The 27,372-nt window shown below is 40.9% G+C and overlaps 1 protein-coding gene and 1 long non-coding RNA gene across 2 annotated transcripts; one reads left to right on the forward strand and one right to left on the reverse strand.

Annotated features, from left to right (window-relative positions):
* On the forward strand, positions 1-27,350 carry patl1 (PAT1 homolog 1, processing body mRNA decay factor). The gene is made up of 17 exons (XM_022251647.2): positions 1-198; positions 4,708-4,777; positions 5,906-6,033; positions 6,503-6,613; positions 7,287-7,493; positions 8,045-8,332; positions 12,624-13,201; positions 13,609-13,689; positions 14,095-14,299; positions 15,171-15,309; positions 16,398-16,498; positions 17,010-17,224; positions 17,814-18,015; positions 19,052-19,207; positions 20,342-20,439; positions 24,054-24,203; positions 24,736-27,350. The coding sequence occupies exons 1-17, from the start codon at positions 160-162 to the stop codon at positions 24,761-24,763; spliced, it is 2,796 nt and encodes a 931-aa protein (XP_022107339.2). The 5' UTR covers positions 1-159; the 3' UTR covers positions 24,764-27,350.
* LOC147799631 (uncharacterized) lies at positions 17,197-22,228 on the reverse strand. The gene is made up of 3 exons (XR_015424757.1): positions 22,120-22,228; positions 17,795-18,090; positions 17,197-17,320 (listed from the first exon to the last, which is right to left on the reverse strand). It is a non-coding gene; the product is annotated as an uncharacterized LOC147799631 (long non-coding RNA).
* Positions 27,351-27,372: the final 22 nt, after the last annotated feature.

A 27,372-nucleotide genomic window follows, 5' to 3' on the forward strand; every position in this document is an offset into this window, starting at 1 on the left:
TATTGCTGGATTTCAATACATTTTTGTTGGCACACGACGGACATGACGGACACTTCATGCCATGAAAATCTGTCCTGTTATAGCTGAATGTCCCTTCTACCGTGTGATGTCATTGCTTTTATTTCATCATGACTTTACTAAGAAGTGCTAGCTATTAAAATGACAGAGTTTATGTTTGGCGACGACCCGGAAATGCCTGTAAGTTTTCTGTAACGTTACCCTTTGCGAAATCAACATCCATAGGCCGTAGTGGTAGGGGCTTAGTATTAGGGCAATCGTATACAAATGTGTGGCTAAGGATGGAGCGGGAGTGAGAGTCTGTGCCACACTAGTGGGGCTAGGGGCCCACATGTTACCGGTATTTCGTAAGTTGAAGTTGTTCACAAACACTGCGCAGCAGAGGGCGCTCTAAATTGTGTTTTTTGTAGTGCTACCCTTAACAAAATAATTAGGGCCCCTATACATGTAAGTGTGAATTTTACACAGTTGTAGCTGTACATGGCGGGTTGGTCACTTCGCCCCATCGCCACTTCACCCCTAACTACTTCGCCCCATCGCCACTTTAGTCTTTAACTCATTCCTAGTACATGTACTTGGGCCCATACCCACTTCACCCCACCGATTATCATTCATTCTGTCTAGTTAGTAGGCCTAACAGAAGCATAGGCCTAGATGCCACAAACAAAATTATTGACATGTGAGTACCCAAATAACGGTTGGAGAATCCAACTTGCAAACGCTAAAACAATGCTTCTGATTTCCAGACCGACCCAAAATTTTCAGCAAGACCCTAAATTTTTTATTGGCAACTTGGAGAAAACGAATTTAATACATATAAGAACGACAAATAAATAAATCCTGTTTCATTTCTGTCTTCAAAACAGCTCAGAACAACATTTTTTGCATTATGACGCTGGTGTTTACATCGTTTTCCGGTTTTTTGCAACATGTGAAAAGCAGCTTCTGTTAATTTCATGAGTTCTCTTCGTGTTTCGTTGTGGTAAAAACGCGTGCGCAAAGCGCTGGCTCCCGCCTTGCCACACCCATGCAAAACCATGTGTGATGGAATATGGCAACCAGCCTACATGTATTTATCCCGTGGGGATCGCATGTACATTGTACATGTACACGACCCCTTGCATCGAACAAAAACATCAATGTTGCAAGATTCAAGTTAACTTCCATAACTTAGTATCCTGTCTGTGTGTGTTGTTTCTGTGTTCATGAATTCAATTTACAATGTAGGTTGTTTTGCTCGTATGTACTTGAAGCGAGCATGTTTCTATAAAATTTCCTGCCATGGCATGCCGAGGTTTATCCGCGCCCTGGCACCTGTCTGGATGCATTGACAGTTACCTGTACCAGAACGAGGTGATGTGTACAGAATTGTGTATTCCTTTGGAATAAACTTGAAGAGGATGAGAAATAAACCCAGTGCTAGTCCAAACATGTATTAATTCACCATGGACAACGCACTCGACATTAATTTATTGAATGCTGTAGAGTTTTCTATATACTGTACGTGTATTACTCCATGCCATTTGTGGAACTCCTCTCTCAACCATATTTTGAAGAGGCTTGTTCTTGCTACACTCAAGCACGGACGGGAAATGGCAAAGACGGGATGGGGCGAAGTGGAGATGGGGTGATGTGGGGATTGGGCGAAGTGGGGATGGGGCAAAGTGTTGACGGGGCGAAGTGATTAGGGGTGAAGTTGAAATGGGGCGAAGTGACTGTAAAGCTTGTACATGTACCGGTATGCTGTGAAAACTATACATTACATGTAGGCCCTACATGTACATGTACATGTATTTGACCAATTGACCAACACATCAACACCTACATGTACATGTAGCCCTGCACTACCTGACTAGGGCCAGCTACGACTGGACTAGCCTACCTCTGTATCCTTGGCCCTGTGAGTATGACCAACCCCAAACTTCCTATGACTAATTAAGCCCCATGTTTTTTTAACACAGCTTCACTCACACGATCTGGTCTTTAACTCCTCATTTTGTGTTGTATTCAGATTTTTCTGTCTGTAAAATGTTGGTCTTTTGTGTCGTTTCAACATTCGTTTAGTATGTACACCGATTTTATTCCTGATCATGTAATAGATGATTAACACAGTCACAATCTGTTTGGATTGGGACCAGACAGCAATTCGCACCTGAGTCAACTTACGCCTTGTCTTTATTTTCTATAGACACAGGGACATGCAGTTCTGTTTCAAAGTTTAACTAGCATCCGGAAGGGGGGGACATACCGTACACTGTTAAAAAACTTCTTGCACAGTTTTGTTAATTAGCCAAGCCAAATTATTTTGTGTTAAGTTTTGCTGGAAAGTTCTCAATAGTGTTGGAAAGCATTTTGGTTGTAGAATTAGCTATGCCGAGCGGGGAATGAACAAGAATATCCAGACATTGACAAAGCCAAATTTTGTGCCTGCACATGCAGCCTTCATACATGTACAGTACATGTATACATGTACATGTACAGTATGAACATATTGCATGGTCACTCACACAGTTCCGTGGCTAAGCTGCTGATATCCCAACATCACACAGTGTGGTGCGATGTGGTTCATCCGTGATCATCATCGTTCATGTTGCCAGTGATGAGCTTATTTTTAATCTTAACGTTACTTTAGCTGATGGAAGACTTATTTAGAAAATACCAGTCTCATAGGGCTTGTGCACAGGGTGGTCGAGTGATGTCTGTGTGGAACATTTCCATTGACCCATACATGTATATGAAGCAACAGTTGTGTTTGCCCATGTACATGTACATGTCACTTGTAACTACCAGGTACATGTAATTTCTAGAAACCAGATTACCCTGTACATGTTTCATACATGTACATGTACCTGTTGAATGTACCAGGCGTGGCTTTCAGCTTGTTCACCTTTCGGGAGATGCTAATGCTATGGAAATATTCAATCCAGTTTTGATTGACATGTACATGTACACTGTACAGTACAAATGTACCTACACTGTACATGTACATGTGTATAAGAATACTACATGATCATGTAGGTGTACACGTATATTGTATCTACCATGTCAACCGATACATGTACATGGGTCATTCCGTGAGGTTGGGGCACAGTTTGTGACGGTGTCCATTGTTACATGTAAGTGGGTTCCGTAAAAATGAACAGCTACACATGTACATTTTGTATTTCCCTGCATGAGGATTCCAAATTATACATTTCGCAAGGCTGAACATGGAGGTGTGTGTTATTTTTACAGAGTAAATGACCTATTCCACAGGTCATGACAGGTTGCAAAAGTTACCCATGTAACAAGGACACAGTCATAAATTGTGCCCCAACCTCATGGAATGACCCACATCTTTAATTCTACTTTCTCAAATCTTTGCAAAAAAGCAATCATGGCCAATCAGTATGTCTACATGTACCTGTGGGAATACTACTTTTTGGACTATCAGACCCATAATTTCTGAAAAATCAAAGCTTTTAGTCATCCAACCTTCATGTAGCATTTTTGATTTATGTGTGTAATGCCGGTACATGTACAATGTAGATGTATGTACTTGTACTCTGCATTCGTGAGGTCAGTGGTAGATCTCTGTGCCAAGCTTGACCATTGGGAGGGGGGGCAGGTTAGGTCTAGTTTCATCATTGTTAGCAATATGGGGATATCGGTGGAGTTAGCCGCTGTAAAAGGTGAATACATGTATATACATGTACATGTACAGTACATTCGATGCTGCAGCTTTCCACATATTCACAGCTACGTGTACACCGTGCTGCATTTTGCGGAGTTTTCTTTGATGGCAAGTTTTTGCAGGATTGGGTTCAAAATATACAATGTACATATACATGTACATTTACATGTGTATCTTCATGTGCAAATTAACATACATGCAGATGAAAAAACTCCCTTTTATTTTATTTTTTGGTTAAATTCCCCATGATGTCTAGTACCAGCCTTTTACATGTACATGTAAAAAGCAGGGATAGCAAACCATGCATTTGCCCCAAATGTTAATTGGACATTTTTGGAGGATGTGATACAGTACCAATTGTTCATCTGGTTCCATGGTATGCTAGTGTCAGACTAGGGCCAGTCTACTGGACTTCTATAGGCTGAAAAGCCTTAAAGAGGCCCATTTTCAATGAATTTTTAAGTACGCAAGTACGCATTTTTAAGTTCCCCACAGCTGAACACGCACATACCGGTACATGTACATGTATGTACATGAGAATGTTTCAAGATGTACTTTGCGTTGGAGAGATGTTAATTTTAATGACAAATTTTTTGCCCTTACGCGACTTATATATATACGGCATATAATACATGTATATCGGGTAAAGGCAAAAAACCTGTAATTAACATGTACAGGAACAGTAAGGGCCTACATGTACATGTATCATTCTGAATGTATGTACATGTACTGTATAGTACATGTACATGTATGTCTGCATTACACAATTTACACATGTCTAACATAGATTCTTGAAATGACATGAAATGTCTGTTGTTTTACATTTGAGTTGAACATTGACATGCATACACTGTATATTTGTTGCAATTATTTCACGTTTGATTTTTGTTCTTTCCTTCTGAAAGTGCACTTTTCCCAAGTGAAATGTACCGGTATTTTGTCAGTTTGTAGACATATTTCCTATCATTGTTTGGTTGACTGTTGTCTCCTGTTGTCTTTCCCACAATGTTTATCAGCCCTTGGAGGAGGGCCCGGATGATGAATATGACGAGCTCAATGATGAAACATTTGGAGGTGATTTTGAGGGTAAGTACATGTACATGTAGGTTGAATCTGTCTGGTTGGAGTGGGCACCCTAACAGTCCCAAATCCTCCAATTTCAGTACAATTTTACATACAACCTAGGCGGTTAGGGTTAAGAAATACATGTACATGTTCAAAGGCCGAAGAAAGCAGAATAGTTTACGGTTGAAGGTGCATACATTTTGTACCTGTATGTACATGTACAATCAACTCTTAATGTAACAAAGTTGCTTGGATTTTATAATAAAATTGCCAGAGCCGTATTAGAAAAAGACTTGAAAAACAGCACGACAATACATCTCAAGAGAACTTGCTCCTCGTAGCAATGAAAACCATGCTCTGTATATCAAGAGGTCACCTACACGTACATGTATATTTTCAAACAAGAAATACACAGCTTGTACATGTACATCAAACAGCTAACAGTAGGCCAACAAGTGTAGTGAAGTAACTTGTAATTAACTGATTAATTAGCCTGTGATTATGTTTTCCCAACCGGTACATGACTAATTGAAAACCAATTCGTAATATTAAAGGCGTCTTTAAGAATGTGCACATGCAAGATAACGGCTGTTTTTCATTGATAAATTTCTTCAACTAAAAATCTCCAACATCCCTGCCACATGTCAAACACAGAGATGGGTCTTGAGTATCAACATGTTCATGATGTTGTTTTACATGGACATTAAAGGTACATGTAGTACACATCTGCATGTACATTTACACATGTACAGTACAAGGGAGTGATGTGTGTTGTAAAGACAAGTGCATGTATTTCCTTTTGAAGATCTCAAGTAGGACTGCTTGCTTTTTATTATTAAAATAAGAAAATGACAATTTGATTAATCATGTGTAATTGAACAGAGAAAGATCAACTGACCCAAAACTTGATCAAAACACCCATATACACTTTGGGCTAGTTTTGCTTAGATTCAGCTGCATTGTACAATGAGTAGTTGTACATGTGCAGTGTCCTTTGTTTACATGTAGTCCATTTTCCCCCAACTGGAGCATTGGCAAAGGGCAAGGTTCTATCTGCCCTTAAACAAAGTGTACTGCGTTGTTTCACATTCTCGTCTTCACCTGCACCTGTTGAAAGTACATCGTACACTTTCTTGTCTGCTACTGTAGGAGACTGGCAGGACACACACGAGAAGTTCAGTGCAGGGTTTGGCAACACCTCATTTGAGGATGACTACAGCACAAAGAGACCACACGATTCCGGTTGCTACACTGGAGAGAGAGCCCGGATGCACGAGGTCTGTACAATCAATTTAGCTATTCCATAAATTTATGGAAGGCCATGCGCTTTCCAGGTACATGTACTATTACATGTTAATCAATTCATTGGATTTTGCCTGTGTACAGGTAGGGCAAAACCGGTTCATTATAAAGACCTTTTTATTAGAAAAAAATGAAATGTTACTAAATGCCAAGACCTGGTCATGATAGTCATGATACTGTAGGTTAACATGGTTAATGTTACAAAGAAATTCCTTAATGTTGTCTTAAACAAGCTTTATTCTTTAGTCACAATATACATGTAAAACATTGCATTGGAGATAATTTGTCATTTACCTGATGTATTTCCAAACCATTGATTGTATAGTGTACTTATATGTGTCAGTATTAAGTTTTGAATCACAGATGACTACATGCTTGGATAAAATGTGGATGTGCATGTACACAGTTCAGAATTGAATATTTTTTTACCCTTTGCTGTTCCAGGAAAATCTTGAGGAGAGCATCAGCAAGCTGGTCCTGGATGACGAAGACGACGAAGATGACATGTACACAGACAAGTCGTCCGCCAAGAAATCTCAGCCCATCACTATTGGAGTGAGTCAAAAAGCTTGCCTGTTTCAATGTGAACTGACAAGCAGATACATAGACATGAAAATTGTGAAGTTATCAGGAGAAGAGTTTCAGTTTGATGCCCAGGATGCATGCCCTTGGACACCCTTCCCCAAAAAGGGGTTCTAAATTACATGCTTGGTCATACTGTCATTTGCTTGTGCCCGTATTATTCCACATCCTGGGTGAAGTTGGCGTCCACTCTCCCATACTTGTCCTTAGAATTTAAAGGAAGTAAGGAAAATTTGTTTGGTACTGACTCAACCCCCTTCTGTTTCACTTTCACAGTTAAAGCTACAGTACATGTTTGTCTGGTTCTTGTAAGGCAAACCACTTTTGTTAACAAGATTTTCATTGATTGCTGTCCAAAGCCAGCTTTTAGTCTTATCCTCAGGTACCAGTATATTCCATTAAGTACTCCTACTGGTATTCACACATGTATTTGGCAATCCCAGTATAAAGTATTCAGGGCCTGTTCATATCACAAGCAAATGTGAATGTGAAACGAATTTGACGTTTGGGTTACAAAAGATTTGCAGCAAAAATTCACTCGAGTTGAAATGTGTTCAACTTTTGTGAATTCGCTGTGCAAATCCATGTATTAAATCTGAGGTCGCAAATTTGTGTCACTAAGATCTTACTGTCTTTGTTACACTAGAACGGAGCCAGCATGGGAAATTCCAACATGGCCCAGTTGTTTGGCCCCTCCTCCCCGCCGGCACTCTTTGACCCCCAGGAGTTCATCTCGCCGGGGAGCCGGAAGAATATCTGGGGCTCGCCTACCACCAAGAAGGTTACCACCAACACCGAGCAGCACCTCAAAGCCATGCTCAACATCCATCCACCTGAGGAATTGCCCCTCGAGGTGTGTGGTTCTACCTGTATCTTGTCAGAGGCACATAACGGTTCTTCCCAAGGCTCAATCTCATGGAACAGAAAAAATTGCTGAGCAGATTGCACTGCTAGGCAGAACATATGCTGAGAGCCGGCCACAAAGTACATGTAGTAATGTAACCCTGGCAATTTGGCTGGTAGCCTTTTGTTGCTAAACAAAAGTAATTTTTTAGTCCCTTTGTATTATGATTGATTTAGAAAAGTAGAGTCGAGATGCTATTAGCTTACAAGGGCTTGTTTTGTGCATGTAAAAGGTTCATTAACCCTTTACTGGGTGTCTCAGGAAAAAATTGAATCCTGAAATAAAGGGTTAATTGGGCCAAGCTGTGTGCTGCGTTACTACTGTTTGCCATTTAGGAGCAAAATGCTTCTAAACAATATGCTGTTAGAAATCCTCCAATCGTGCTTCACCAAGCATTATTGTTCTAAAAATGGTGCTTCAAAACCCATTCAAGATATTTTAGGTTGCTCCAGCCTTGTGCATTTTTTTTAACCAGTCTGATTGCGATTCGTTATTGTTAGGATCCAGCTGTCATTCAGGCCATTGCGAGCACAGAGCCGGCCAAGAAAGTGCTGACCCTGGAGGAGCTGGAGAAAGACCTGACGGACCGGGCACCCCCGCAGCGCACGGTCTCCCCAATCCTGGGCTCGCCACCTGCCAGCAGAATGATGCCAGTGGGCACCCCGCCCCAGCACTCCCTCCTGCAGCGGACACCGGCAGGCGTGGTGCACCAGCATCAGCAGCAGCTGAAGAGGCAACAGCAACAACAGCAGCAACAACAGCAGGTGATGCAACACTTGCAGTCCAAGGTATGTGAACTTACCTCTGCTTAATGTCAGTTTCACCCAGCTCACAAGACTTTTAAGGGTTTCCTTCACTTCCAACTCTGAATAACACCGAATTCAACCACTTGTATGATGCCATGATTTCCCCACAACAAAGCAAACCCAGGCATGAGTTTATTTTTGGCCAATACAATTTTCTTTTGAAAAGAGAAGACCATTGCCAAATTTCATAAGAAATTCACAAACCATAAGTACTGACATTTGAGAGTCATTTATACAATATTTATATAGTAATTCTAACCATAACATCCTCTGTGACACAGTTGGGCTTAGCCACAGAGTACTGTTTCTACAACAGATCATGTACAGGAGCCAAGTTAAAGTCCGAGTTCAACTCATGATCCCCCTCTGTGGACTTATGCTTGTGTACAAAACAAGTAGGAATTTGACTGCTTGACTCATAACTTTTCCCTATGAATTTATCTGATCAGATCAGGCACTTATCTTTAAACAAACAGGCACTGAAAATGTGTGATAGTTTCCAAGACCTCTGGCATAAACTGATTCTGCTGGGGGTTACTGTACCTTATTCGGGCAATTGGAGTCTGCAGTAGTAGGGAAGTGCCGACTCCATCGAAAAACAAAAACTGTCATATACCTACCCGACAGTTTTTCAAAATTCCCAAAACTTGACATAAGCAAAATCGAAAAACCCTCCTATACCTACCTGACCTTTTTTTTCAAAATTAAAAAATTTGATATATTTTACTCCTTAAAACAACAAAAACAGCCAGATTTTTAAGGAAAACGCTTCAATTTTGCCAACCTCAATTTTCAGATTTAAAAAACCGTCAGTACAACAGTTTTTCGATTTTCACCAGAAATCGGCACTTCCCTACTACTACTAATACTACTTTCGCTTTAAAAAATATTGACTGGTCAGCACCCGCGGAGTGATTCTTGCAAAACGAAAACTATGGATTAATTATCGATTTCCCTCCTCAACCAAAACTTCTGAAAAAATTTCCCAAGATTCCTCTAGAAGTAAATGGGTTTAACTTTTGCCACTAAAAAAAAATTGATTTTTATGAAGAAGCCCGTCGCATTGCCGTCTGTAAAGATTCGCCTAAAGCGAGTAACTCACGGTAATTTAATCCTTCCGTCTGCGCTTCTCGATTTGCTGTGAGCTCTTCTACGATATCACTTACTTTGTCAGCTGCGCTAGGGAGTTCGATGTTTTCAAGTTGAATGGAGTTTAACGCTGCTTGCGCTTTGCTCGTCTTTATTGAGTAATCCCAAAAACCATTTTTAACTGTAAACCAAGTTTTAAATATAATTGTAAATTTTGATAATGCAATTTATATTTCTCTTTGGTTCTTAAAGTCGCCACAAGTTTATTTACCGTTGCAAGTTTTTCTTCGTTTAAATCATATAAGTTATTCTTGTCCAAATCGAATATATAAGTCGAGTTCTTACTTTGATTGTAATCATTGTTTGTTTTGGGTTCTTTTGGCCTTAAGCGATGACATTGATCATACTGGGTAGGCCAAATCGGTTTCTCGCAGATCCAACAGGTATCATTAGCTTCATGGTGTTTGGATGATTCTAGGTTCCACTGCATCCTTTTTGGGTTTGCAAACATTTTATTAATTTCCTGTTTCTCTGCTAATGGCGAATTAATGAACGATTTTGCTGCGTTGTGCCCTCTGTAGGTTTGCCGTTTCGTATAAACGCAGTCGCATCGCTTGATGCAGTAGGAATACCCCGAAACGATCTGTTGATATTGTCGGTTCCAATATAGATTCAAAATCGGTGTAGATGACAAACGCTGCTAATTGTTTATTTTTATAATGTCGCAGATGGAATTTTAATATGTTGTCCTTTGCTGGCGTTAGCATTACTTTAGTAACGGGTATGTCTAATCCGAGGCAGTCTTCTTGGTGATTGGCTAATTTTTCGGCTTTGTGAAAATAGATTGACATTTTCGGTGCTAACCAGACTCAAAATGAGTCGCGATTTGTTTTTGATCCAGCAATAATGTTGTATGTGCCCATTGTCAAATATTAGCTGGTCTATGTGTCTGTCGGTCAAAACGTTTTTAGACAAATACAAAATTGGAAATGTTCCCTTCTTTCTGTCGTAACCGTATCAATTTTTGCACTTCAATTTGGGGAATTTGATTCCTTGCTGTTGGAAAGTCTATGCCGGTGAAACGTAAAACACCAGAAGCTGTCGTGGTTGAGGCATAGCAATATTATGACTACCGATTGTCACAAACCGGGTCCAAAGTATATAGATTGATCACTTTTTATATCCACTCACTGACAACAAAGTCACAAAAAAAGAAACTTTCAGGAACTGGTAGTAATCTATACAACAAAAAAGTAAAAAAGAAATTTATTACTATTTACAATCTTCACAAAATCCGTGTTAGAACTTGTGAGTTGGTTTTCAAGAGTTTACCTCAAACTAAGAATATATTAATCACATCATTACAAATTCATTATATTACTATCCCCCACATGAGTACTCATGCATGTCCTCCAGCATGTCGTCGCTCCACCGGCTGAACGCCCTGGGGATCTCCGCCAATTTGATAAGGTAGTGTGGTCGCAAGTCCCTCTTTCTAGGTCCTCTGATCCCGCGACGCTATGGTTCTCTTCGGGGTAACGGGGCAGCCTCTCCCTCAAAGAGGACGATTCTACGACAAACTCCACTAAAGGGAGTCCTTTGAAATTTCTATTTACAATGTATAAGGCTATTGCTGTATTTACAATGAAGCTCCAAAAATATGCAGAAATAATACCAAAAATCGATGAGTTTTCTACACAACACCGTGTCGCGTTAAATCTCCAAAGGTCGGGCTGTGCATGTGTACACAATAGTCACTATGAATAATGCAAGCGGCATGGGCTTGTTGTACAAACATGAATTCAAGCAGTATGCACGGGATTTCCACACGAACGGACTGTACCTTATAAGAGATAATCTTGACATTTCGAATTTATCTTGAATACAATAATTAAAGCAAAATGACTGAAAATTATACAAAATAGCTTTCTAAAAACAAAATACTCAACTTACAGTTTTAAGACGAGCGAACAGTCTTAAAGTCTGACTCCCTGGCTTGAAACAACGTTCGGTTTCCGTAGACTAACTTCTCAACCGTGGATTTAGCTTTCCAAGAAGTGGATTTCACTTCTTAAGCACTTAAGTTAAGTTAACGCTTTCCAATGAAGAAAATATAGGATTTGGGCTATCGCCACAAACTATCTCTGTTTCTCAAATTATCTCACAGAGCTATCACTCAATTGACGAAATCAAAATGTGCAATCGCACGAAAACCGATCACGAGTCTCCTATGTCAAGATCTGTCCGCTGCCTGTCCAATGCTTCACTACAGTTTTAAACCCACAGAGATCATTAAAATTTTGAAATTCCACGTTTTCAAATTTTTCCCACGTCAACCGTATTTGGTCATATTAGTTAAAAAATTTACATACTATCCGTGTTACTATACATGTACGTAGGAAGGTGGGTCCTGAAATATGCTGAATATTCATTATACATGTACCAAGGTTTTACGCCCTCATGTGACACTGATGTCCTTCATTAATAACGACTTATTCCTTGTACATGTATTATAACCATGAATATTGTGCTTATAACATAATTTGGTATTAACGTTCGGTTTTTGATCTGATGGCATCTTATTTGAATTAAATACTTTCATGTAATAATTTAGAAATTTTTTCATTTTTTATTGCTGCTAAATTTATTTCGGTAATTAATCCATAGTTTTCGTTTTACAAAGATGCCTCCAAGGGTGCTGACCAGTCAATATTTTTTGAAGCGAAAGTAGTATTAGTAGTAGTAGGGAAGTGCCAATTTCTGGTGAAAATTGAAAAACCGTTGTATACCTACCTGACCCCTTTCAATAATCCAAAAAACCAGAGTTTGCAAAATTGAAATGTTGACCCAAAAAACGGGCTGTTTTTGTTGTTTTAAGGGGTAAATGTATCGACTTTTTAAATTTTGAAAAAAGGGTCGGGTAGGTACATGTGTCTAGAAGGGTTTTGCAGTTTTGCTGATTTTGAGTTTTGGAATTTTTGAAAAGGGGTCGGGTAAGTACATGTACATGTGTATAGGAGGGTTTTGCAATTTTGCTGATTTTGAGTTTTGGAATTTTTGAAAAGGGTCGGGTAGGTATACGACGCTTTTCAATTTTCGCCGGAATCGGCACTTCCCTACTACTTCTGCAAACATCCATGATATGATTTAATGTTTTATTTTGGACATTTTACTCTCTGACCAGTCTTCTGGTCAGCCTATGACACCACAGCAGCAGCAGCAGTTGGCTGCTTCACCTGCAGTGCAGCAGTTGGTTCAGAAGATTCATCAGTCTGTTGGAGGTCGCGTATCACCCACTTACATCAGGCAGCTTGTCCTCAGCATGCAGGCAGCCAATGGCCGGGCTTCCCCAAACCAGATCCGTCAACTCATCATGGCCAATTCGGCGCAAGGCAGTGCTTCGCCATTCCCTAGGCCAATGGCAGCTGGCATGACTCCCCCTGCTAAGGGTATGGCCCCACCCACAGGAGGACCCCCTCCCACCAGAACTCCAATGCAGCAACAACCACAACACCAACAGCAGCACCAGCAACAGCAGCAGCAGCGTTTTGGCTCTCCCATGATGCAGCAGCGACCGATGTCACCCATGATGCACCAGCAGCGCCAGGGCTCGCCCATGATGCAACAGGGCCGACCTTCCATGATGCCATTTCCCCCTGGCAGCATGATGGGAGGACCACACCTGCGCACCCCTCAAGGCGTGCGGGGGTCCGGCCCAGGGAGGAATATGAACACCTACGGCCTGACACCTATGCACCCACAGTGAGTCTTCTTTCCGAGAAGAGAAAAATGAGATATTCAAAGAAAAGAAAGATTGACCCCATGCATTACATTTTAACTTGGTTGGTTGTTATTAATGTGCATGTTTTTTTTTTCCCACCTGTCCAATAAGCTTCACACAAATTACATTGGTCTCAACCATGTCTCCCTCATCATTCACATAATTATTTCACCATCCTCCAACACGTGGGTGAAACATTACATTGTAGATGCAATGACATGTGGATCAGAATGGGCACTGGTTGATGGCCAGATAGGGTATTCTCCCAACAATTGCCATCTTCGAATGGTTGGACTTACATGTACATGTACTCATCTTGAAAACCTAATCTACATTGCTTAATGTGGACGAAAGTCATGTTCCCTGACTCTTGGTTCTTTTCTTACAGTATTCCTCCAATGCGGCCCTTCTCTGATCCTGGATTGAGACGGCGGTATCCATTCAACAATCAACAAAGACCATTTTCTCAGTAAGAATCTTCACTTATCAAACTTTACTTGTGACCTGTGGAATTTTTCTGAGCCTGATTCATTCTTGAACAGTGGTCATTGGCATTTGAAATGTCATGACATCACCACATATACGGTACACTGTAAATGAAGCTTGCATGATCTAAAATCTCAGTAGTAAAACTGCTCTGTGATTGTCCCACATACACATCTAGTCATACAGTGTATGTTTTAAATATTAATTCATTATGCCTTAACTTCTATGTGAATTCCCATGCATTATTTTGAAAGCTATTTTCAAATACATGTAATTTCTTTGTCACACATAAACTGTTGTAGATTGAATAGTTAGATAGTCCCGTCCACTCGATGTGACAAAACAGGTGAATAGGTTGGTCTAAAGATTAGATCTTTTATTCATGCAGAACGCCAAATCGCTATGGAGACAACAGACACCAGCGACCTCATCATAACCGTTACAATGAACAGCGCCGCCCTGGTCCTGGTGGGGATGCCAGCACTGATGACTATGCAAACCTGATGACACAGCGGGAGAAAGAGTGGGTCCAAAAGATCCAACTACTTCAACTACAGAGCAATAATCCTGAGGTGGACGATTACTACTATCAGGTGGGTCTACCATTCGATTCCAGCCCAGGCAGTAATGTCAGTGTGAATTAGCTTTTTCGAAGTGTGGCAGACACAACAGGAGGACACTATTTCAAGTGGGTAAATTTTGAGCAAGTACAAAAGGGTAAATTTTGAGCAAGTACAAATGGGTAAATTTTGAGCAAGTACAAATGGGTAAATTTTGAGCAAGTACAAAATAGTTTTAATACCCTCCTATTATGTCCGCCATACTTCAATTAGGCTAATTGATCCAAAGGATTCAACTGCTTTAATTACAGAACAGTAATCCTTAAGTGAATGATAATTATCACCAGGTTGGTCTGGGGTTCGATTCCAGTCTAGGCTTGTTCATCAAATGGACCTACATCTAGTCCTTTCGCTTGAAGGTGACAATGGGAGGTGAATAACTTTCAGTCTGGGGAAAGTACAGGGTTTCATTCCTGACCAAGTTTATACATTTCAGTGGGTCCAAAAGACTATTAACCCTAATTTTAACCCTAACCCTAATTTAATCATCATAATTGTTTGGTTGGCCTAGGCTTTGGTTCCAGGTATGACTTAATGGAGGAGCAGGCAGTAACAAAGAAATAGCCTGAAGATTTATTACCCTTTTCACCACGTAGGTCTCGGGTTGGACTGCGAATAAAATTTTTATCAGCCCAATTTTCAAATCTCTACTAACATTAGCATAGTCTGCCGTATATTGTTAAAAGTGTAAAGAACTCTCAGAAACATCCACAAATTCACGCAGCTCTCTACGGCAGCTTTTTGCACAATCAGGGTTCACATGGTGCAGAATTCCGTTGTGAGTTGGGCCATGAAATTGGACCCCAAATTGTAAACCTTGGTCCATCTGTGCCTTGCATCGCAGGCCTACATGCAGAAGAAGCAGGGCCAGGAGGAGCAGGGCAAGGAGGGAGTGCAGGCTGAGAAAACAAAGAAGAATGGCAAGGAATCCGGCAAGATCACGCCCAACACCAAGTCACTCGAAACCAGGGTCTACCAACCGGGTAAAGTACTGTACTTCTACGTGTGTATAGTAGTGCACAATTCCCGGAAGGAGCAGGTATCAGGGTACCCATAATTGTTATGAAGATTATAACAAAGGCACAGTAGTCAAGTGTTTCCAACCATGTCCCCTGCACTCTACTGCCAAGCTGCCAGATCGAGTGCTGCACTTAACACAATGGCTTCCCCCACATTTGGTAATTAGAATTGCATGGGACTGCTTTGCAGCTTAAACTGTTCATTTGTAAGTATGCAAGAAATACAAAAATCTCAACTCACACCAGAAAGGAATGGCATAAAAAAACAGAGTTATCCACATTTTGAGCCAACAAAAATTCCCGAGTCATGGAGTTATGATGAAAAATTCTACATAAAATGATTTTAAAAAGTAATCTAAACCAACTCTTTCAGCAGCGGCAACATTTTGTGGTTATTTTCCTTCTTTTTTATTAATTCTCATGGTGCATTGTTTTGCTCACAAATCATTGTTTTTCCAATATTTGTTACCTAGAAGTTTTTGTTCTGTTGATAAGCAGTGAGCCGCTTCAACATTGTACCTTTTGGCAAAGCTTTTATGTCACATCATGTTCACAGCACAACACACAGCGCATACATGAAGAAAGGGCTTGTTTTCACTTTAAGTTTTCCTGTATGTGGCCACATGGCCATTGCAGACTCTGCGATTGGACTGTCTGGTTGCAGGCTACCATTGGATGCACGGCTGCAATCACGCACAGCCCTAGTTCTTCTCTTATTGCTATACTGTAGTAATTTGTGACGCCTGGTAAGCTTGACTTATGGGGCAGTTGTCATTTTGACCGCACTGTTTCCTACATGGTATGACCCTCAGTCTGTGAAAGTACATGTATGCCCATTACTTACCAAACAAAAATTCGACTCAAGATATAAATAAATAGATGGACTGAAACCTAGCGTGCATCAAGTGAGATTTGGGAATGTTTTCAAGCCTTCTAAATACCCTTACAGCGGTGCAAGGTCATATTCAAATCATATCCCAGTGTTGAGAAACATTGCTCATAATGTCAATTTGTGCAACAAGTTGTAAATTTGTTCCTTCATACTTCCCCAGCTCAGTACGAAGGTGCTCTCGGCCGGGTCACATCATCAAGTGTCAATAACCCCAGACAGTTGATTGACTTCCACATCGAAGCAGTTGGTGACGAAGAAGAGGTCAGAACATTAGCCCAATTTTATTTGTTGTTTACCAATGTACCACGCACATCCATTAAAAATCATTAGAAAAATAATAACCATTAAAAACATGAGTAAAGCAATTAACGGTGCAACACTTTTGTGATAGACTTTTCTCCAATTTTCCTATTAATCGTGGTATCAAAACTCCTCCAAAACTCAGCTCTCGTAATTCTTTCCATTGAGAGATGTCTACTCAAATTAATACAAGAGTTTGCCTTTTATCGATTATTTGATGTTTAAAAACAATGTGATATTTAATCGCTTTGTTGGATCAGAGTGACGTAATAAATATGCTTTATTTTGCCCTTCATCACCGTAATATTTATCACTGCGATATGCACAGCGCTTTCCCAGCGATTTTCCTAACTACATGTACTTCAAAAACATAAATTGGATGAGTCCCTTACCAAGTGCCAAAACCACTTTCTGTTACTGAAAGAGAAAAAAAGATTAACCTTTTGATTACTTTCTTTCCTTAAATTTATAGGGCACCAAACCCAGCGCTGCAAAAGAGCAGAGCAAGAAGCGCCGCACCCTCCTGTCCATCGAGCGGGTCTACGGCATCCTGCTGCAGCTGGACGACTTGGGGAAACAGGTGCTGACACTGACCGAGTCAGACCGCGGGACGCTGCTGGAGAAGCGGCAGAGCCTGCTTGGGGTGGTGTATGCCCACCTCAAGCCCGAAACGGTGCTGTGCGATCGGTGTGTTGGAGTCACTGTCTGAAGTTTTCTTGTTTGAGTCTTTCACAGGTTCTCAATGTTAGTCTCAGTGCGTCCAGTTTCCAGTCAAGTCACAACCTGTTTCAAGTGGACCATGACAGAGGCATTTGGCATGTGATTTTACTCTGATTTGTGAAGCATGTGTCCATAAAGCCCAACTGAAGGCTGGACTGATGGCTAACCAAGAAGTGTTCAAGACAGCAGAAAGTCCCGCATTAAACTGAGATACTGTTGTGTTGAGCATTGTTCTTCATGAAGTCAGTTGCATGTTTGAATAGGGAATATCTGTTTTTCAACTCCAGTTAGTCACAGCAACATTAAAAACGATGTTCTAACCACAAACACAGAAATGGCACTGTTACATGTAGTATGTTACAACATGTTGTATTTCAGCGAATGAGAAAGTCTACCACAATAGAGTCATGGAGTAATAGGCTTAGTACAGGGTTCAGGGTTAATGCATTTCCTGATCAGTGTGTGCTTGTAACTAAATCACTTGTATATTTTCGAAACTAGTATAATTTGGAGGAAGAAAGGTTAACTGTCTCCCACCTTTTTGGTTTCGTCGCAGACCATCAGATGACCATTTCATCCAAGTCTTGTCAGTGCGCAAGGGACGTCGGCTTATTACCAGAGTCCTACCTCTGCTGGAGAAGAAAGAGGCTCAGTACGTAGTCCAGGCCCTCCTCAGAAACATGAGTCTGCTCTTGAAGAAGGAGTCGCAGGAAATGCGCAAGGAACTTCAGGAGACACAGAAAGCGAGTGCGCAGGAGGTATGTGATGCACTCTCCGGGGGTCAGCAGACCAAGAGTTTGAGGACTCTGGGCTCTGCGCACATAGTATTGAGACTGTGGAAATGATTGTTGATTGGAATTATGATTGGATACTCTGAGGCACTCATGGCATGTTGTAACATTTCATGCTCTTTTTCTTGGCAACGTATTGCACATATATTTTGAGTGTTAAACGCAGCAAGTGTTGAACTGGTTTACCACCAGTGCACTCCATTCTGTCCTCATTTGGGAGTTACGTCTCAGGGAGTTAGGTCGGCGTAGTGTTTCTTTCCTCGCCTTCCACCTCTACAGCCCAGGTGCGATTCATAGCTCGGTCCACATGTTGATTGACTTTTCAGTCCCAACTTGATTCCGTGGGTTTTACCCAGAATATTCCTCTGGAGTTTTCCTCTCACCTCTAAAACCATAAGTGCTTCTCACTATTTCTTCTCAACTTGTTTCTTCAGGTGAGCCACAATGCCTAGGGCACTCAGTTAAGGAATCCTAGCTGCCATTACAAGAAATTACATAATTACATGAAATAGTTGAAAAACTTGGGTGCTCATTTGAACACGCCCTTAACAAGAATATTGTTACAGTGCCCAGTACCACTAAAGTTTTTGTACATGTGCATGTACGTAGGTGCATTTATTGCTTTATACAAGGCACCTAGCCTTGCAAATACATGGCCTCCGTTTTGCAAACTGTGCAACAAGTAACTGACATTCAGGACATTTCAGAGTCATTTACATTATTTTCTGAAGCCGGCGTTCATTCCTGTCGCACAAAAATTACGGAAGTACCCCTGGTATTTTGTGTGCATTCAGATGAAATTATAGCACCTGTGGCACACTGTTTACATATTCATACGTGACTCTTGTGCACCTGACTGCACTCGCCCTGTTGCAAGTGATGCACCAGCGCTTTGGTCTTATGCTCCGAATACAGTGTTATGCACATAGCACTAGGTTTGTCATGGAGTATTATGTCTTTTGGTGTATCACCGACCCGTGTCTTGTCCCCGTTCTCCTGACAGACGTTGCCCGCTGTCTTCCCGCCAGTGTGGCGCTGCATCCAGGCCACCACCCTGCCCGAGCTGACCTGCATGGTGAAGCAGCTGACAGCGGGGGCAAGCAGCGTGTCGCCGTCACGGCAGTATGGCTCTATCATCTCACTCCACATGCAGAACAAGGTACCGTAGCCAGATCCAAATTGAGCAAAACCAACCAAGCCTATTGCAGTGAATCTGGGATTTTAATTGTGCTTAGTACATGCTAGTCTCTCTGGGACCAATATTAACAAACCGACCTGTGTGTCGTAATGGTCTTTCTTATTATGCCTCTGTCTTGAATACTATTTTTATTGGCCCAGAATGATTTTGTGACAGGGCGACAAAAATGCATGTCACACACATTGTTGGACATCACATCAGCTGGTCTCATAAGATATCACATGTACACTCGCGCCCCTGCGGTGTACAGGATTATGCAGGGATCATTAACTTTTCATGTTGAAAAATTCCTTTGTTCTTAATTTTGCTCGAGGAAAAACAAGTGAAAAACATCTCCTAGACAGAGATATGATAAAACACTTTTGCTATGATATGGGACATGACATTTCAGAGCATTATATCCCATAACGTAGCAGTCAACAACTATTAACCACTTGCTGCTGGGGCAGATATCAATGTTGATGATGCTGGTCCGGGATAATTATCATTTTTTTTCTGTTTTCAAAATTCTTTAAAAATTCCTATCTTCATTTACTGGACACTTACATACACATGAAGGACTGTCTGGTGTCCACTCTAGCCTGACGGACAAAAATCTATTGACGCCTCAGTATTTCAGCCAGGCTTGTAGCCTTGTAAAAAGAGCCCAGATTGTGCGGTGTTATATAAGTTTCTTTTGTTCACGAACATGGCTCAGTGCGCTGCTGACCTCTTTTCAATAAGGGCCAGATTAGCATGCAGCGGTGCTGTGTGGCTCATTGCTGTGGTGGTGGAGCGCTTTTGTCCGCGGTGGTAATCCGCTCACTCTAAATGCCCCAAACCGTGGTATACTGTTGCAAAACAAGGCTGGATTATCTCCACTTTTGAGAGTGAAAAATGTCGGTAATGCCCAGCAGCCTGGTCTTTTGTTCGGAGTACGGTCTTTTGTTACAAGGCCCTGTTCCTTTTGTCCGAGTTCGGAGACCCCGACCATGCATATAAAGCATACCAAGCGTACGTGTCCGGATCCAGAATCCCTGGCAGGAAGTGGTATTAAACAGACCATATTTCATAGGTGGTACACGTAACTCGAAATAGTTCTTGTTTTTGTTCTAGTTTGGTGTGTCTGTGATCCTGTGCCTGTTGAGTCAAGGAGAGAGGATCTACAGCAGCACATCGCTTGTAGACTTGGAGGAAGATGCCCAGAATGACTGGTGGGTATCTCTGCTCTAGCCATCCGTTAATATGGTTGGCCCACAACAGGCCGCGACAAATCGCCTGTCAGATAGCCCGGAGCAATCAAATTTTCATTCGGGCAAATAAAATTCTAAATAGGTGTGCCCGTTTGGGCAAGTCCAGAAAAGCTGATGTCTTTTCTTTCTTCACAAAATATCTTTCGATAACATTTCTCACGTTAAAATGCTTGTTTTTGTTTGTTTTTGTACTTACATTTTCAATTTTTGGAAAGAAACTTCCGTTATTTTCACGAGTTGTCATTCACATTTCGCTGTCGCAGTGGTGAAAACATGTGCCCGCAGCTCAATGCATCAAACGAAGCTGCTCTGGTTTCCGCTGCGCCACGCCATGCAAAGAAATGTAGCAACCAGAACCAGTCTATACATGTACTGTACGTTGCGGTCGATTACTCTACATCGGCCATACATGCACACAACCCTAAAGCCACAGGTCAAAAAAAAATCGATGTTGCAAGAGGTTTTCTGTAAGTTCTTTCACAGAACTTGGTCTCTTATTTATGTGTGTGTTTTCTGCGATCCTGAGTTTAATTTGAGTTTGTTTTGCTCGTACTTGAAGTTAGCCTCTTTCAACAAATTTCCTGCTGTGCACAAGGTTTTTCGCCCACTGGTCTGGATGCCTCACGTGTCACGCACGCTTACCACGCGATACATTGTTGGCCAGTTTGCCGTTGTGATTGCCTGAGTCATGCTGTGTGAATTGCCCATAATTCTTGTGAATTGTCGCCTATAGGAATTTTTACATTGATTAAGACAGGTGTTCATCACTTTTTGAGATAATTTTGGAAGCTGTCGTCCCCGTTCATGCCATTCAATCAGGACAAAAAAAATTGACCCCCCCAAAATAATTTCCAACCTACCAACCCTATTTTTATTTTGTAAGTGGCATATAATTGGAAGCACAACTATTTTGGGGGCCTAATTAAAAACTGCATGCATACAGTAGGCCTAAGTTAAATAACCATAATAATCGTGGATTCCAAGAAATCTTGGGCAAGTGTTGATCTAATTCGGGCAAGCAAATTTATGGCATGGCCAAAAAAAAAAAAAATTGTCGCTGCCCGGGCCACAAGGAAAAGGGGGTTCCAGCCTCATAATTTCTGACCAGGATCTGACAGTGTGTGAAAGAAAGAGGCTGCTCTGTGACCCACCACCAACTTCCCTCTGGGCACACATCAGTGGCCAGCATTTACACTGTCCTAGTAGACGCATTTGCTTTGTCAATTATTTGATTCATGCCTGCCTCCTAGGGGAGGAACTCATATATCTTGTTAAGCTGAGAACCTGAGGGGCTCCGTGTATTTCAGAAAGATCATAACTAGTAAGCGTGGCAAAGGGCACACTTACCTAAGAGGAAAAGTTTGCCAAATATAGTAACAAACAATGGACATTTCTATGCACACGCAACTGTAAGTACAACCATGCTAAGCACCACCATGAAATAGTGTTTATCTTTTGCAAAATGTTCTGCTATAGTAAGCACGACTGTTTTGCTCGTCAAGCAGCACCGTGAAATTGGGTCCTGGCATCTGGCCCATCCATCAAATGTCCACCACGAGTGGTACACACGATCAGAGCCCATATCTTTTGTTGGCCTCTGCCAGACACTGCTGCTTGTGGTGGGAAATTTGGAAAGCTTACCACTTCAAGCGGACTTGGTTTGGCTTTTGTAATGTTTCTGCGGAATACCCCTGGCACAGACAGTTTGATCAGAGCTGCGTGTGGACAGAGTTGTAAACAACTTCAGCTTGGAAGCCATTTTGGTCACAAAGTCCACCATTGCATGCACACCCTGGTTTGGCTTATTGGATGCATGTTTGCACAGCAAACAATCAGTTACCCAACCTTGATGTCATTATTGTCTGATTGATTAGTGCAACCCTCAAACAGCACCCCAACTTTGGAAACAAGATGTTGCCATACACGTACCCCCATGTCGCAACCATACATGGCTCTGATACTGACAACCAAGCCCATTCAATGCGCATGCTGGCCATTTACCTGTTGTGCAAATGACAACTTAGTTGGCGCAAAGTATTGAATTTAATGACTCTCAATCTCTAAATCGCATCCAGCATTTCAACAACACATCAGAATTTTGCCAGACAGTTGGGATGAGAGCTGAAGCCAGAGTATTTTATCAAGAGTCAAACTTCGAATACTGACACTTCTATTCTTTATATATAACAGTTTTGCCCTTACCCAACGTATATTAATAAGCACTGTATGCTCAGTGCCTGTCCGAGAGCTTGCGAAAAAACCTCACAAGCTTACTCGGGTGGGACTCGAACTCACGACCTCCTGCTTACTAGTGCAGATGTCTTAACCACTCGACCACCAAGCTTGCCGGGGTCAGCTGGCCGGTCCGAGTCAAATGAAGCAGCGGGTACCGCGAACTATTTTCAAGATGTATTTTTGCTTTGGGGAGATGTTAATTATATATAACAGTTTTGCCCTTACCCAATGTATATTAACCACTTCGTGCCGGGGCATTTTTCAATGTTGATGATGCTGGGCCGGCATGACTAGCATTTTTTCCGTTTTCAAAATCCTTCAAAAATTCATCATTCCATTTAACGGTCGTTTATAGCCGTACCAAGTAATCTTCAGGCACTACTCTAAGTTGACAGGTGACCTTCATTGACACCCGAGTATTTCAGCCAGGCCTGCAGCCTTGTAAACAGAGCCCAGATTGTGCAGTGTTATACAACTGTCTTTTGTTCACGAACCTGGCTCAGTGCACTGCTTACCTCTATTCAATAGGGGCCAGATTAGCGTGCAGCGGTGCTGTGTGGCTCATCGCTGCGGTGGTGGAGCGCTTTTGTCTGCGGTGGTAATCCGCTTGCTCTCAATGCCCCAGACCTTGGTATACGGTTTCAAAAGAACGCTGGATTATCACCACTTTTGAGAGTGAAAAATGCTGGTAATGCCCAGCAGCCTGGTCTTTTGTTCAGAGTACGGTCTTTTGTTACAGGGCCCTGTTTCCTTTGTCCGAGTTCGGAGACCCCGGCTACGCATATAAACCATACGGCTCCAATTTGGGAGTCCCCGGCTGGTTGTGGTTAATAAGCACTGTATGCTCAGTGCTTGTCTGAAAGCTTGCGAAAAAAATCTCACAAGCTTACTCGGGTGGGACTCGAACCCACGACCTCCTGCTTACTAGTGCAGATGTCTTAACCACCTGACCACCGAGCTTGCTGGGGTCGGCTGGCCGGTCCGAGTCAAATGAAGCAGCGTGTACCGCAAACTATTTTCAAGATGTATTTTTGCTTTGGGGAGATGTTAATTATATATAACGGTTTTGCCCTTACCCAACGTATATTAATAAGCACTGTATGCTCAGTGCTTGTCCGAGAGCTTGCGAAAAAAACCTCACGAGCTTACTCGGGTGGGACTCAAACCCACGACCTCCTGCTTACTAGTGCAGATGTCTTAACCGTTATATATAATTAACATCTCCCCAATGCAAAAATACATCTTGAAAACTTCTATTCTTCTTTTCTGCACTAGTTAACAGTGCACTTATGTAATGCTTTTAGAAGTAATTGATTTGAGTTCTTGATGTTCTTTTTCAGGGTGGATTGTGTGAACCAGTTTGCCAAAGACATCTGTGTTGTTGCCGACACTGCTATCCCCCAACCTCTAGTCATTGTCGACAACGTTCTGCCACATTTTGCACGGTTTGTCAGCAAGCAGACATTCAATGCCCTTGAAAAGAGACTCAGGTAAAAAAAAAGACAAATGCCCATATCGATGCAATACCTGTACCCCTGTCTTTTTTGTTGAGAACATACCCAAATCTTGTAAAGTTATCCACTGTGCAGGGTTAAACAGCACTTTCTTTGTACTTCAACATTTGTAACGATGGTAGGTGTCATAATAGCTGGGTTCTGCTTTTTTTCTATATGTTGAGAAAGGAATTACCCTATGCAAAGTGCATCTTTCTTTCAAATTGATTTTCAACTGTTTTAATTATGTACTCCTGCCTGACATTAATATTAAGGAAAGTTAGTTGACATACATCCTTTTACAGAACTGACCTATCGCCGTTTGCAAGTGAGCTACGACCCTCAGACAACCTTATTAAATTTTGTACCTTTGTCTCAGATTTTGCTCGTTCCACAATCGGATCCATTTTGTACATCACATACCTGAAAAAAAATTTTGCAAGCTGCATAGACTCAATTCTTCTGCAATATATACCTTAACCGATGATGGCTGACCTAATCGCAGAATGTGCCTCTGTTTATTTCACAGATCTATCACAGCAGACAAGACATCGTAATAGTCTTCAATATTTTAAACTTTCCATTCATCTCGAAAATTGTCATCCTGCAGTTGCTATTTTGACGACCAGTTAAAGATGTAACGGTAAGACAAGCTAGTGTTACATTTGTAAAGGTCACTTTTGTAAGCTACATATAAATGAGACTTCAGTCACAAGATTGCAAAAAAAAGTGGAATTTGTTCATTGGAAGAACCAGTATTTATGGAATTGCTATTATTATTTTGTGTCCATCCTGCAGTTTTGTGGAAGTTACTGATTTGTCTTTATATTACTCCCACATTTCTTGTATAAGAGACATGAATTTTGATAATTTAATTGTCAAGCATCAAATTTGTTTGAATGGTTTTAAGTGGAAATTTGACTATTGTGCAGTCGTATATAGTAGGAATTTACGGGCAGTTTTTTTTCACTGATTTTGTCAAAGTAGAATTATGAAATTTACATTTCTTTGATATGTTGAGTTACTTTATAATAACCCTACCTCCTCCCCGTGGTTTTTTGGGGGAAACCCTGCTGAATGTCACAGAATCCAATTTCAGCAACACGAAGCTTAGGTTTGTTGTTAACAACCCAGATCAACCAAGTGCCAGAACAATTCTTCAATGTTCGATTCTGTTACATTTAGTGAAAGCAGGGTTCATCTTCCTTCCCAAAGATGACAAAGTTAATATCTTGTTTTACATCAGAAAAACTGTCACTAAATCAGTTCAGTTTATTTTTTGTGTGGATTGATTTCACATAAACATTTGATTTTCATCAGTTAAATATTTGCATGCAATGTTTAGAATTTTGCGCATCACTGTAATCTGTCATCCCTGACTGTCAGCCTCGTATTTTAGAATGAGTCGGCGGAAAAACGTTTCATTCATTTACCCAATCTAACAAAATGAGTCACAAGTCACTTTAGTCAAGTTTGAGTGACAAGTTATCCATGTTGACGCACACTATAACAATGCTTTAGGTACCTCTTCAGCCTATTCACCATAACGGTATTCTTGTGTTAGAATAATGACTAAACTTTGCATGCGGATCTACATGTACCAAATGCCTATGGAGGTTATGCATTAACACATCCTCAGAGGGAAAGAGTTAGTATCAGTGGAATAGGCTTGAGTAAACCCTTTATGCATTCATTGTAACTAAATTAAAATCCCAAACATAGCCTCTGAGACCCCATGGAGATGCCAACAACGCATAACCTCCATTCTGGCATGTGTTTGAAGTTTATTCAAGAGTCCAAAATAGGCCTGAGGACTCATTTTGTTGGATCTGTTCAAATCTTTTATTGTTAGTTTCAGCGTAGACTTAGTGCATAGAACAGCAAAACTGCTTGTGGTCATGCATGTGTCCAAACTCTTTAAAAAAAATTGGTAGTTATCTCCGTAGCTAGGTAAGCTGTATTCATATTTTTATCATATGCAGTGGCACTACAAAACAAAAGATACCAAATACCAATTCTACATCACATTTAAAGACTCTGTCCAGCCCATCCACAGATGGTAACATTTTGGTGACTTTTAGTAAAGAAAAAATGATGGTTGCCTTTTGAAATGAATTAACTGTCAGACAATTGCCAACCGTTGATTTCTCAGTGGATGCAATTTGAATGACATAATTAGCTGCATTTGTGGTAATGTCAATCAGCATGTGTCGCTTCAAGACTGTTTTCCCTAAATGACAATGACTGAGTCTGTGTGTAATTACTCAGCGTAAATTATTTCTTCAGAAAGGAAATGAATGGAAATGTTTGAGAAAAACGAGATAACCCACTTGAGGGTTTTTCCTTTAAGTAAGAACAAGAACATAATTCTTTTTGCCAAACCATTCGCAATTGCTTTTTGCTACCAATACGTTAACTTTTATGTCCTGATAAACTACTTGTACTTCCTTTGGACATTTGGGTTTTTACGTATTCATTGACAACACCGTTTGGATATACATGTATCGTGCTAACAGCTCAGCAGTTCGGAGGTCGCTTTCCTGTCAAAAAAAATGTAGACATTTTGGGTTTTCAAATATTCAAGTGAAATTTCTGGTTCCTTAGGAATTTAATTCCTCTGTTCAAAGAGATACCACAAATTGAACAAATGGCTGGAGATTGAAAAGGGTGAGTAAAGTGTAGAGTTTAGGTTCTGTATAATATCTAAACAAAGCGTAATCCTTCCTTTGAGGCCATAGACAGCAAATCGTTTGTTTTGATAATTTTTATGTCTGGTTAATTAGTTAACTTATACCACGCTACATTTGTTATACAATTGTGGTATCGAAAAAAGCCAATGTGAATGCATTTCTTATTTACATTTTCTTTATTTACTAATTAGGAAAGTGTTTTGATACAAATAAAGTATTATACACAGCGAGGGCCATTTGATACTTCAGGCAAAAAGTGAAACAAAGCGATTTCACAACTTTAGTAGTAAAAATTTCTTTATGACTTTGGGTATTTCCCCAACAAATTTTGCTTTCTTGTGAATTGGAAGTTTGCTATAAGCATGAACTGGCCTTTATACTAATTTTAGTTGTTTGCTTGTAATTAGTGTCATCATGAGACAAAATTTGTTACCATTAAAGTTGATGCACTGGACTGACGTCACGTTCGGTGTCCA

Source organism: Acanthaster planci, linkage group LG03, assembly GCF_054643075.1.
Source record: "Acanthaster planci isolate LZ-2023a linkage group LG03, COTS_SCS, whole genome shotgun sequence".
NCBI lineage: Eukaryota > Metazoa > Echinodermata > Asteroidea > Valvatida > Acanthasteridae > Acanthaster > Acanthaster planci.